The 12,540-nt window shown below is 50.7% G+C and overlaps 3 protein-coding genes across 3 annotated transcripts; 1 reads left to right on the top strand and 2 right to left on the bottom strand.

Moving 5' to 3' along the window:
* Positions 1 to 515: 515 nt before the first annotated feature.
* Positions 516 to 2,610, top strand: LOC101775580 (photosystem I chlorophyll a/b-binding protein 5, chloroplastic). The gene is made up of 6 exons (XM_004953964.4): positions 516 to 839; positions 941 to 1,073; positions 1,682 to 1,794; positions 1,950 to 2,054; positions 2,140 to 2,228; positions 2,319 to 2,610. The coding sequence occupies exons 1-6, from the start codon at positions 622 to 624 to the stop codon at positions 2,453 to 2,455; spliced, it is 795 nt and encodes a 264-aa protein (XP_004954021.2). The 5' UTR covers positions 516 to 621; the 3' UTR covers positions 2,456 to 2,610.
* Positions 2,611 to 2,919: 309 nt separating this feature from the next.
* On the bottom strand, positions 2,920 to 5,657 carry LOC101775181 (galactoside 2-alpha-L-fucosyltransferase). Its single transcript, XM_004953963.3, has 2 exons — positions 5,295 to 5,657; positions 2,920 to 4,524 (listed from the first exon to the last, which is right to left on the bottom strand). Exons 1-2 carry the CDS (start codon positions 5,563 to 5,565, stop codon positions 3,068 to 3,070), a joined length of 1,728 nt encoding a protein of 575 aa, XP_004954020.1. The 5' UTR covers positions 5,566 to 5,657; the 3' UTR covers positions 2,920 to 3,067.
* A 1,756-nt stretch (positions 5,658 to 7,413) lies between these two features.
* On the bottom strand, positions 7,414 to 9,693 carry LOC101774772 (galactoside 2-alpha-L-fucosyltransferase). Its single transcript, XM_004953962.2, has 2 exons — positions 9,337 to 9,693; positions 7,414 to 9,228 (listed from the first exon to the last, which is right to left on the bottom strand). The coding sequence occupies exons 1-2, from the start codon at positions 9,608 to 9,610 to the stop codon at positions 7,751 to 7,753; spliced, it is 1,752 nt and encodes a 583-aa protein (XP_004954019.2). The 5' UTR covers positions 9,611 to 9,693; the 3' UTR covers positions 7,414 to 7,750.
* Positions 9,694 to 12,540: the final 2,847 nt, after the last annotated feature.

Raw genomic sequence — 12,540 nt, 5'->3', positions numbered from 1 at the left:
CCGCCCGCGCCCGCCGGCGCTCGCCTGTGCTCGCCCGCGCCCGCCCGCGTGGACAGTCGGCGCGTGACGGGGGCGAAGTGGGATGCCCCCGTCCGCTCGTTTTGGTGAGACGGGGGCATCCCGCATCTGGAGGGTATATTCCCTCGTAGGGATGTCCCCGTCCCACCTGTCCTCCAACCAAACGCGGGACGAAGTGGGATCGTCCCGTCCCGTCCCACTTCGTCCTCGCAACCAAACGCACCCTTAAGTGAAGAAAAAGATCCAAAGGCAGGCCCAACCGGAGGCCCATCTTTTGTTCCATCCACCCGGCCAGATTGATATGGCCCAAGATTAATGTGGGCCCAAAATTAAATTAAAATCTCCCGTGCGTGTGCCTCTCGCACAGATTAATGTGGCCCAAGATCTCAACCTGTCGCAAACGGATTTGAGCTTTTCCATCCACCCGGACCATTACAGGCCACCGAAGCAATGAACGCCTCTAATTCCATATCCAGAGCCGAGAGCTTTTTCCGTCCAACAATCCACCACCGCTCCCATAAAAAGAACAGCAAACAAAGAGGAAAGGCCATCGCAGGCTGTAGTCCGGCCGCCGGCAAGCAACATCTCCGGTGGCAGCCAGCCATGGCGTCCGCCGTAACAGGAGCTAACAGCCATGGGAGAGCCCTGCACACCTGCGCAGCCTCCTCCAGGCCCAGGGCGCTCACAGGCTGGAGCAGGCGCACGCTCGCCGTGCCCGCACACCGTGCGCCGTCGCCGAGAGCTCGGGTCGTCGTCCGAGCCAGCGCCCAGCGCGCGACCTGGCTGCCCGGACTGGACCCGCCTGCTCACCTCGACGGCACGTCGGTTATCTGAAACTCTGAATCTCTGCTCCGCATGTGCTTTTTTCTGCAGGCGATGATGTTTGTCAGCTGATGTTAGCATCAATGATCGGTGATTGCAGGCTACCGGGTGACTACGGCTTCGATCCCCTGGGGCTCGGGGAGGAACCGGCGAGCTTGAAGTGGTACGTTCAGGCCGAGCTCGTACACTGCCGGTTTGCCATGGCAGGGGTCGCCGGAATCCTTGTAACTGACGTAAGCTACTTCGCCGCGAACTTGCCTCTGCAACCGTTTTGTTCTTACTGAATCTGACTCCCTCTGCAACTACAGAGCAAATAAAACTGTCGAAAGCAGTAATTATTATTACTCAAGTACTTAAGAAAGGATAAAATTTGAATTAGGAATTGTAGGGCTTTCCCTTCTCCGAAGAGGAGGAGCCCTTCCAGAAATTCTCAGTGGCCCAGAGGGCCAAAGAGGGGGTTTGGAAATAGTTTTCAACCAGCAATTGACGCGCCTCGGTATTACCTCACTAGCTGCGTCATTGCCCCAAGCGCAAAGATGAGTTCCAACGCCCGCCCGCCGCCTGGTTTTATACACCCTTGGGGACGCGCGTCTGCTAATCCAGGCGATGTGGTACTAAACAGCAGACCGACCTCCTACTTGTGATCTGGCGCCTGGCGGACTCGACCAAGTTGTAGAGTTGCCGAATTGGGCCTTCCCTGCCTATTTCACTCACGCCCTAATGATCATGGGCCTAGTAGTTCGGTCAAGATTCACATGGGCTCTAACCATTTGGTGAACAAAAAGGCTCCTCTCTCCATCCTGATGTTCATTCGATTGCGCTATATTCTCTGTACATGCAGTTGCTCCGTGTATCAGGGATCCGGGACCTACCGGTGTGGTTCGAGGCAGGTGCAGCGAAATTTGACTTCGCCAACACCACGTCACTCTTCTTCGTCCAGCTTCTCCTGATGGGGTGGGTAATTCAGCATGCAGCTAAGACATTTCTTCAGTGGTTAAAGAAAGTTCCAATGGCTCCAGAAATTTTAAAATGGTGTGGACTGTGATCTGACTCCACGGAAAACAAGACTGAACTGTTCTCTTCTCTATTGTAACTCCGTTTCCCTGCAGATTCGCTGAAACCAAGAGGTACATGGACTTCATCAATCCAGGATCACAAGCAGAGGAAGGAACCTTCATAGGGCTAGAGGCTGCACTTGTAGGTTCACAGCCAGGGTAAGTGCTGGAGCATTATGTACTTGAGTGACATTGTCAAGCCTTTGCTTTTGCCACACTTATTACAATTTACATATTTCGGCAGCTACCCCGGGGGTCCACTGTTTAATCCGTTAGGACTTGCAAAAGACATAGAGAATGCGCATGAAGAGAAGTTGAAAGAAATCAAGAATGGTAGCTTCAATTCCTCTCAGTACATTCTGCCAGCAAAATATACCTACCAGAGCACTTTCATTTTGCTAACGTGATTTATTTCTGTGACAGGGAGGCTGGCAATGGTAGCCATGCTTGGCTTCATGGTGCAAGCATCTGTAACTCATGTTGGCCCCATCGACAATCTTTTGACACATCTTTCGGATCCATTCAACAAAAATATCATTCACACACTCTCCTCTTCCTGAGAATTCTGTCCCCATACCTCTGCTTTTCACTGTACGGTGCTGTGGCACAAAAACAACACACAATGCTTTCTAACAGGAAGTGCATTATTTTAGCTTTCCTCTTTGCAAATTTTTCAATAATGAAAACTGAATATGGAACTTCAATAGCTATCAAAGTGTTATTCGTGCAAATGACCATAGTCCTCAGTCACACCTTTTCATTTTCTTGGTTGATTTTTCCGAGGTTCATGCATGACATACAAGGCGTGAAGAGAATGCTACATGAGATGGAAATAATATAAAGGGGCAAATTTTGTTATTTTAAGGGGATACAATGGGCAAGATGCCGGCCTGAACATTATATTAGAAATGCAAAGTTGTTGCGTACAAGATTTGTGAAAAAAGGAGCAGGAGAGAATATTGTTATAGTTGCACTATGCTTATACTTGACCATAAGCTTGCCATTTCATATTAACTAAACTAAGTAAGGAAAAATCTTGCCTTCAATGTAGATACGAAGTTGAACCTGTACATGAAAAATTCATACGGGACGTTCAAGAAAAAATGCATACCAGAAAGCAGTTGTACTGTACATATGTGAAATCGACAAAGAAAAACACCACATCTAGTCATCTACCGTTCATCCGTATCAACTAGCTTGAGCCCCCAGCTCATATCTTCACAATGTCTTACATGTGGAACAAGCTTTCCTGTATCAGTTCCCCTCCTAGCTTTGCAATCATAGAAAGGTGGAGCATGAAAGCACGGTTCCATGGACATAACTTGACGGCAAGGTGGATTAGGTGCAGTGCGGTTTTCAGGTTTGAACATAAGCCACGTCTTCAGACCACTCAGACCCTGAGCAACATACCCAAAAGTTGACCATGCACTTGTTACCATAACATCAGATAAGCTTAACAGATAAATCTCTGCCCATGCTTTCATGTTATGCATTTTCTTGTCAGAATCCTGATGCTCCTCGTGACTCGGCTGGTGGAAGCTAATTACCTCACCATTCATCGTCGGATGTTCCCAATACATGTTCCTGATTCTTTCGTAGTATCCAGAGTTCAAAGAAGTAATCAGAACAACTTTTGACCTGAGTTTCCTTGTCGACACAATTGGCTGTTGTGCATTAACCTCTGGTAGTAAATTTTCCTTCAGTGTACAAGAAAGGACCTGATCCAAGACATGCTGAAATGGACCGGTTTCAGTATCAAAGACTCTGATTTGGACACCCAACTTCTCGTCAGCTGTAGCAAGATAAGAATCATAGTACCTTGTAATCAAGCCCCAGACAACATTGGTAGGGTGGAACAAGTAACGTCCCAAGTGATGGAAAACAGCGTCTTTCTGAGGAAACAGCCTCATGAGCTCCTCTTGGTATGCTGGGATCAGAAAAAGTGAAGGTACAAAGTAATTATCGGATCTTATGATCAGCCATGGGATCCTCTGAAGATGCTGCTGACTATGTTCACAGAAAAAAAGCTTATCGTAATCATCATAATCATGAGCCAGGTGAAGATAAATAAAGGCAGGCTTAGGACCCTTAAAAGAACCATCAGAACGAATGCGTTCAGTTTTCACCATGTTTCCGTAACTCTCAGGGGAGCCAACACTGAAGTTCTTAAATTGATTAATCGGGAAATCCAACGGTAATAACCATGAAGTTTCAGGGAATGGTTCGCAGAAAAGATCAGCAGTGCCTTTATCTCCATCTACAAGTAAAACTCTATTTGTAAGGATGGCATAGAGAAATGCTGAGGTAATAGTTAAGATCCTGTTCCCAAGGCCACTATACGATACCCATACCAAATAGTTGCAATCTCCAACCTTAACATCCTGACCAGATTTTAGCAGTTCAATAGCTTTCTTGTATGACTCTGTATGCGGGCCACATTTCTTCTGGAGAACCTCTTGTTCTCTTAGTCTTTCAAGAAGGTATGTTGATAGTAAATGGGGCGATTTTTTACGGTAAAGTACTGATTGGTATCTACTTAGACATGACTGCTCATCAAAACCAGGAGCTAACAAGCCACCAATGAGTTTGTCCCTTTGAACTTTGGAAGATTCCATAGTTCCATGACCCCCTGAACACAGCCAGTGAATAGTTTGGTGTCAGAATTCAGGTAGAATAAATTAATTTCAATCTGTGCAAGACAAAGGGAAAATTTTAACTCATTCTTTGATCATATACATTCATGAAAAATGCAAATGCGGGATAATGGGGATTCTCAAAAAAGAAAAGGAAAGAAATGTGAGATAATGTTGAATTATTAACTAGAGTTCTCTCGAATTACCATTTCAATAAACATAAAATCTAGAATTTCAGATGCTACTCAATCGTTCCTATAGCATGATACACTATGAAATTGTGTTAGCTTACTTTCAAAAAAGAAATTGTGTTAGCACAATAAAGTAGGTACACCAGGCAGGCGATGAATAAACGTCACGGCAAAACTTGAGTTAGACCTTTTGCCACTATTTAACATGGCAAACCAGAATAAACTAACTTATCTCAATTTCTAGTGCAGAATTCACATCCAGCGAGATCATAGTCTTCATGCAGAACCCCACACATGCACAAGAGCGTTTACATTGCAGGCCGCCAGGCCTAAACCAGAGTAAGACTTAAGAGTTAAGACTTTACAGTGGAAGTATGGACAGGTCATGGAACCCAAACACTTAAATAGGCGACGTGTGCCACACAAGATCAAGATGTCACGTCGCCACCAACAGACAGTATACTCGGGGAATTCAGAACTAGTACGACCGGACGGTGGTCCAAGAACAAGCCGAACATCGAACGGAAACTGTCAAACCAAGGACCACGCACACGTACGTAGTAGTTTTCACGTACCATCGCGCGGGCGGGCCTGGTGCACGTCGCCACGGTCGTCGCCGGCGAGCCCGGCACTGGCAGGATCTGCGTCGAGGAACTGGCTGCCCCTCCTCGCCGCGGAGCCGCCCGCGAGCAGCAGCAGCACGACCCCGCACGCCACGAGCGCCGCGACCGACAGCGGCAGCGCCGCGACCCGGCCCTTCCTCCCGCGCGGGTGCGCGGGCGCCGCCCCCGCCTGCTCCTGCGGCGTCGGCGGCGGCGAGCGGTGGATCCGCTCCTTGATGTCCATGTGGCGCGGCGGCGGCGGCGCCCGAGCCGCGGGGGCGCAGTGGGATGGAAAGCACAGCGCGCGGAGGTGTCCGCGACGAGGCGGGCGTTGCGGTTGCGCCGCGGCACGAAAGGCGACGTTCAGATGCGGACCCGCGCGGCTGAAATAGAAAAGGGTGCGTATACGTGGGACGCCAGGGGAGCGGCGAGCAGGGCGCGGCACGTGACGGGGGCCGGGCGGCACAGGGGTTTTCGATGCGTTTGAGGTGAAAAAAAAAAAGAGTGGGGTCGGAATAGCCGAATAGGGACGACCGGACGACGACGTGATGGCACGGTGGCGTGGCGAGTGGGGGCGGCCGGACGGGGCGTCGTCGGCTTCGGAGTTGTCGGTGGAACTGGAGCGCCTCGGCGTGCGGCGACAGCGTCAGGACGAGGACGTCGTGAGGGTCTTCACCTGTTCGGCCTCCGCAAAGGCCCTCTTTGTTTCAGGTTACGCGGCGTCGGTGATGGAAAATAACGAAGAATCCCCTCAAACAGTCCGCGTAACATGCTGCGGACGAAGAGGGAGACGCCAAGAAAATTCAAAAGCCGGACGGACGGTGCCGTGCTGCCGTGCCGGCTGCCGGTGACGGGGAAGAGTGGCTCCTGGCCACGCTGCGCATGGGCGAGGGCGCCGGACGCGCGGATCGTGTGGCCGTTGGCGTTGAGCAGGCCGGCCGGGTCATGAGGCTCGGGTGCCGGGTTGGCATTCCGCTTTTGGGCGCATTGAATGGGAGTCCCGGGCGTCTGTTCCATGGATGATGGACCAGGCACCAGTGGGCGAAAGAAAGGAGAGTCTGCATAACTTGCAGAACTGCAGAAAACCTGTCTGCTTCGAACACCCACCTGGAAGTGGAACAGCTCTACGCCAGATGATTTAGGGGGTGTTTGGGAGGAGGGGGCTAAATTTTAGCCCCCGTCACATCGAATGTTTGGACACTAATTAGGAGTATTAAACTTAGATTAATTACAAAACTAATTACACAACCCCTAGGCTAAATCGCGAGACGAATCTATTAAGCCTAATTAGTGCATGATTTGACAATGTGGTGCTACAGTAACCATTCACTAATGATGGATTAATTAGGCTCAATAGATTCGTCTCGCGATTTAGCCTAGGGGTTCTGCAATTAGTTTTGTAATTAGCTTATGTTTAGTCCTCTTAATTAGTATCCGAACATCCGATGTGACAGGGCTAAAGTTTAGCCTCCTCCTTCCAAACAGCCCCTTAATCGCCTTGTCTCCACGCTCTCGCATGCCGACAAGTCGAAGATCTCGGTGGCCAGTGACCACCCGGACAGGCAAGATGATGCTCCGGACAAGCTAAAACGCTTCCATGACTTGCGTGCTTAGCAGTTAGCAGTGTGATGATGCCGGTTAGCCATATCACCGTGAGAAGCACCATGGCAGCGGCAGCAGAATTCATGTGCACTTTACGTTTCTAAAGAGACACAGCACCATTTCACCTTTGCTTGTCCCACCTCGTCGTCTCTCTCTTTCCCCTTCAAAAGACCGTATAATTCATCGTTTTGTTTTCTTGATTCAAAAGACCGCTCTGTTACTCTTTTACATGCCAAGATGATTACTATCCTTGTTCAAACTAAAGGCAGCGTGTGACCTCTGAGGTTTGGATGTAGCTGCACGTGCTGTAACTGAATGATTCAGTTGGGAAAAGAAAAGGAAGTGGCTATAGTTCAAAAACCAAAAGGAAAAGCCGGTTTGCTAGTAAACTGCTGCTTTTCTATGGATATAAGTTAGGTTCATCTGCATCTAGACATATCAGTATAGGGCAGCCGAATTTGGCATACCATTCAGAATTTTAATACCTTGCAGTACATCAGTGCATTTGGGAAGAAAAAAAAAGGAGCACCTAAGCAGCTCACTCTTGGAGTCTTGGGTAACTCCTTGACCTACCAATTCTTCTGCAAGTGCAATCCATCAATACCTTCTTTTTCTTCTGCTTAGTTGGGATAAAGCCGTAAAGGGTTTTAGATCCAATCTGATCAAGTCCCAAACAATCATAAGAGAACCCCCTTTGAGGCTTTGATCCATGGTTTTGGCCCTGACGTCATGTTGCTTGATTTTTTTTTCCTGACCAGACCAATGCAAGAATCTTTCAGCTTAATTAGCTACTCCAGGTCGGTCCACCTAAATTCTGTTCTGAAATCTCAAACCTTGTACAACTTAGGATCGACAAGCTTCAACCCCCAGCTCACGTCCTGGCAGTGCCTGACATGCGGCAGCACTTCCCCGGTGTCCAGTCCACGCTTCATCTTGCAGTCGTAGACGTGCGGCGCGTGGAAGCACGGCTCCATGGACACGTCCCGGAAGCACGGCGGGTCCGGCGCCGCCGTGAGGTTCGCCGGCTGCTTGTGCAGCACCCACGGCGCCACGCCGCCGAGCCCCTGCGCCACGTACCCGAACGTGGACCAGCCGCTGGTCACCAGCACGTCGCACAGGCTCAGCAGGTACATCTCCGCCCACGCCCTGCCGTCGTGCGACCTCTTGCCGAACTGCTGCTGCCCCTCGTGGCTCGGCTGGTGCACGCTCACGTCCTCGCCGGTCGCCGTCGCGTGGTCCCAGTACATCCCCTTGATGCGCTCGTAGTACCACGGCCGGAGAGAGGTCATCAGGACGGCCGTGGACCTGGCGGCGCCAGGCGTCGCCGGCGCGGCGTGCTCTCCCGTAGCGAGGACCTCGGGGAGCACCTTCTCCCTCCACACGCAGGACGTGATCTGCCGGAGGACGTGCGGCGACTGCGCGTGCCTGGGGTCGAAGTTGCGCACCTGGATGCCGACCCGGAGGTCCGCCCGCGCGAGGTACGCGCGGTAGTAGCGGGTGACGAGGCCCCAGACGTGGTTGGTCGGGTAGAACAGGTACCGCGCCAGGTGGTGGAACGCGGCGTCGCGCTCCGGGAAGAGCGCGTCGAGCTCCTCCTGGAACGCCGTGATCAGGAACAGACCCGGCACGGTGTACAGGTCCGTCCTCATGAGTAGCCACTGGACGTTCGAGAGCAGCCGCTGGTCGTCGTCGCAGAAGAACATCTTGTCCTCGTGGCCGTAGTCGTGGTCGAGGTGGAGGTACGCGAACGCCGGCAGCTCCGCCGGCGGCGCGTCGGCGCTGAGCACCTTGTTCCTCAGCATGTTGCCGTAGCTCTCGGCGGTGTCGATGCTGAAGTTCGTGTAGCTCGCCAGGGGAAAGTCCCGCGGGAGCAGCCACGTCGTGCCGGGGAACGGCTCGCAGAAGAGCTCGTCCATCTTGTTGCTCGGGTCCACGAGGAGGGCGCGCTCCGTGAGCACCGCGTAGAGGAACGCCGACGCCGCGGCGAGGATGCGGTTGCCGAGGCCTCGGTAGGAGATGGAGACCACGTACTTGCACTCCGGCGAGCCGGCGCTCTTGCCGGCCCGGAGCTGCTCGATGGCGAGGTTGTACGCGTTGGTGTTCGGCCCGCACCGTCTCTGGAGCTCCTCGTGCTTCCGCAGCTTTGCGATGAGGAGCGGAGAAGGTCGCCGTCCGGGGTTCCGGCGGTACATGGAGGATTCGTACCTGCTGCGGCATGATCTCTCGTCGAGGCCGTCGGGCAAGAGGCCGCCGAGGAGTTTGTCAGGTGGGCTTGTGGCGTATGGAAAAGAGCGATCGCCGGAACCTGCAGTGGAGCAAACTGTCAGGTGAAAAAGCTTGTTCATAGCACTCGATTAAGTCCATAGCTGCAGCCAGCACAATAACAACAACCACATGGAAGTTTGGAACTCACCTCGGCGCAGCTGGGCCTTGGCGGCCGCGATCCAAACCGCGGGTGCGCCGCCGCCCCCGGCGTAGACGACGACGACCGGCGGCACGGCCATGACGAAGGCGACGAGCACGACGTTGACCACCGTGTTCCACCGCTTCCTGTCCAGGGCCAGCCTCTTCTTCCGCGGCAGGGGCCAGTGCTCCGGCCGAGCTCCCTCGGCCTCTGGCCAGGCGTCGCATGCCATCGCGCCCTGTGACACAGGGATTTCCGGCGCCGCCGGCTTGCGCTGCTGCATTTCTGCCGCCTAGCGCGTGCAACCGGGCGGTGATGGTGTGCCAGATTAAGATGCAACGCGAATCCACGAGCTAGGAGTTGAAATCTGCGGCGTTTCTGCGTTGGATACTCACTGAGAGCTTCGCTTCTAGCAGTAGATCTGTAGGAGTAATTCTTTTCGTCGATCGATGCAGGAGTATTGGATTTCCTAGTAATCGTGAGCTATACTCATGGATTAATTATTACTGCAGAAGAGTATCTCCACTGTCCCTAGCTCGTCATACACTAAACAGTTGACTAGCGTTGCCATTTGGTTTTGATCGAGCAGCGCAGCTGGTGGGTATCTCGAGGTGGCCTCTTTGACTCATGGAGATTGGCCATTGTGGAAAGCTTGGTAAATGAACTGAAACCTAAACATTATTTTTTACAGCACGGCACTGGAATGCAGAATGCTCTGCTCTGCACATGGAGTCCAGATGAACTTGCTGTTCGTTTATTTATCCTCTTTCTTGGAGAAAGGAAAGTTTACCGCGAACCTTCGATTCTAAAAAAAAAGTTCTCACCGACTCACCGACACTCAAAGCTTACAGACCATTGACACTTGCTAAATTTTTAATCAGTAGTATAATCAGGCAGATAAGCAGGCCAGGAAGATCGGCATTGCTCAAAGCGCAAGCGTGGCCCTTTTTGACACAACGGGCCTTTGGAAAAAGCCTATGCACATATTCACAGGCCCAATAGTTCCTCGCTGCTCAACATGGTCGCGATCCGGCCCAGCTGTCGAGGGTTGTGTGTCCCATCATCACTTCCAAGTTCCTTCCTGCTGCTAGGAACAGCACTTATATTCATAATAAGTGCACCAGGTCCAAATATATATAGATACTGGAAGGAGAAAATATACACAAAATCCTCTAATACAAAAGAAAAAAATACCAACAGTACATATACATCTAATACCCCCTCAAACTCATGGTGGGTCGAGAACACTGAGTTTGGAGAGAGAAAATCTGTGCTAAACTCGGATCTGTGCCTTTGTAAATAAATCAGCCAACTGCAACTCTGAAGCCACATACTGAAGAGCAATAACCCCATCCTGAACCTGTGATTGTGTAAGAAACATCCACACCAATATGCTTAGTAAGCTCATGCTTCACCGGATCACGAGCAATACTGATAGCACCTGTACTGTCAGACAAAAGAGGAGTCAACACAGAAACTGAAACACCAAAATCCTCAAGCAACCACCGTAACCAAGTCACATCTGCCGTCACAAGCACCATAGCACGCAACTCAGCCTCAGTACTCGAACGAGAAACTGCTACTTACTTCTTAGTCTTCCAAGCAACAAGGGAACCACCAAGAAAAACACAATAGGCAGAAAGAGATTGACGATCAGAGGGATCACTAGTCCAGGTAGCATCACAATATGTCTGGAGATGTAAGGAGCTAGAGCGTGAAAAGAATAGACGGCGTGGAAAAGTCCCACGAAGGTAACGTAAGACACGAAGAAGATGACTATAATGAAGATGAGGGGGAGCTAAAACAGACTGACTTAGGATATGCACAGCATAGGAGATATCAGGACGAGTAACACCAAGATAAAAAAGACTCCCAACAATATGACGCTAATGAGTGGGATCCTCAAGAGGCTCACTATCAGTGGCTCGTAGATGAACATTAAGTTCCATGGGAGTCTCAACAGTCCGATGATCAGTAAGAGAAGCACGATCAAGAAGATCCTGAATATACTTTTCTTGAGATAGATAGAAGCCCTCATATGTGGAAGAAACCTCAATCCCAAGAAAGAAACGAAGAGGACCAAAATCAGACATAAGAAACTGCTTACTGCGATGGGCCTTGACAAAGGCGATATACTGAGGATCATCTCCAGTAATGATCATACCATCGACATAAAGAAAGGGAAGAGTCCGACCATGTGGTGAAGTATGGACAAAAAGCGCAGGATCATGAGCACTAGCAGAAAATCCAACTGCAGTAACCACAGGGGCAAAATGCTGAAATCAAGCACGAGGAGCCTGTTTGAGGCCATAAAGCGAGCGACGAAGACGACAAACCATACCCTCAGGAACAGAATACCCAAGTGGCGGCTGCATGTAGACCTCCTCACGCAGCTCACCATTAAGAAAGGCATTCTTGACATCAAGGTGAGAGATGGACCACTCACGAACATACACCACTCACGAACATAGACCACATCAAGAAGAGTGCGAATAGTGGTCATGTGAGCAACAGGGGTAAAAATCTCATCATAGTATCGACCATGCTCCTGCTAAAAACCACGAGCAACAAGACGAGCCTTATAGCGCTCAAGAGAACCATCAGAGCGGGTCTTCACCTTATAAACCCACTTACATGTAATAGGATGCACATGTGCAAGACGAGGAACAAAATCCCATGTGTGAGTGTGCTTAAGAGCTGCAATCTCCTCAGCCATAGCGTGCTGCCATTCCTGATGAGGAAGAGCATCACGATAAGATGTCGGTTCCGAAAGAACAGTAGCAGCATAAACAGAAGGAGAATAATAATCAGGACGTCTACGAAGATGATGACTACGACGAAGAAGCTGCTCAGGAGAGGAATCCTCTGAAAGAGAGGCCTCAATAGGAGAAGGTGGCGTATCAGACGAAGATGGTGCATCAGAAGAAGATGGCACATCAGAAGAAGTCCAAACACGACAAGTATAGACATGTGTCATTGGTGGCTTCATAGAAAAATTAGCAGCCACAATAGGACACTCCAAAGAAGTAGGCTCCGATGAGAGCACATCAGCATGATGGACATGCGAGGAGACTACAAGAGGAGCAGCTGGAGGAGGTATCCACCGTGATAAAGGTGTGATAGCAATAGAAGTATCAGGTAATATCAACAAGGATAGTGAATCAACCAAAGATGCAGGGGAAACATCAGAAGAAGGATGAGGATAAAAAGAAC

This window comes from Setaria italica, chromosome I (genome assembly GCF_000263155.2).
Source record: "Setaria italica strain Yugu1 chromosome I, Setaria_italica_v2.0, whole genome shotgun sequence".
NCBI classification, from domain to species: domain Eukaryota; kingdom Viridiplantae; phylum Streptophyta; class Magnoliopsida; order Poales; family Poaceae; genus Setaria; species Setaria italica.
Note: the sequence above shows the minus strand (reverse complement) of the source record. Positions and strands in the feature narration are given on the sequence as shown.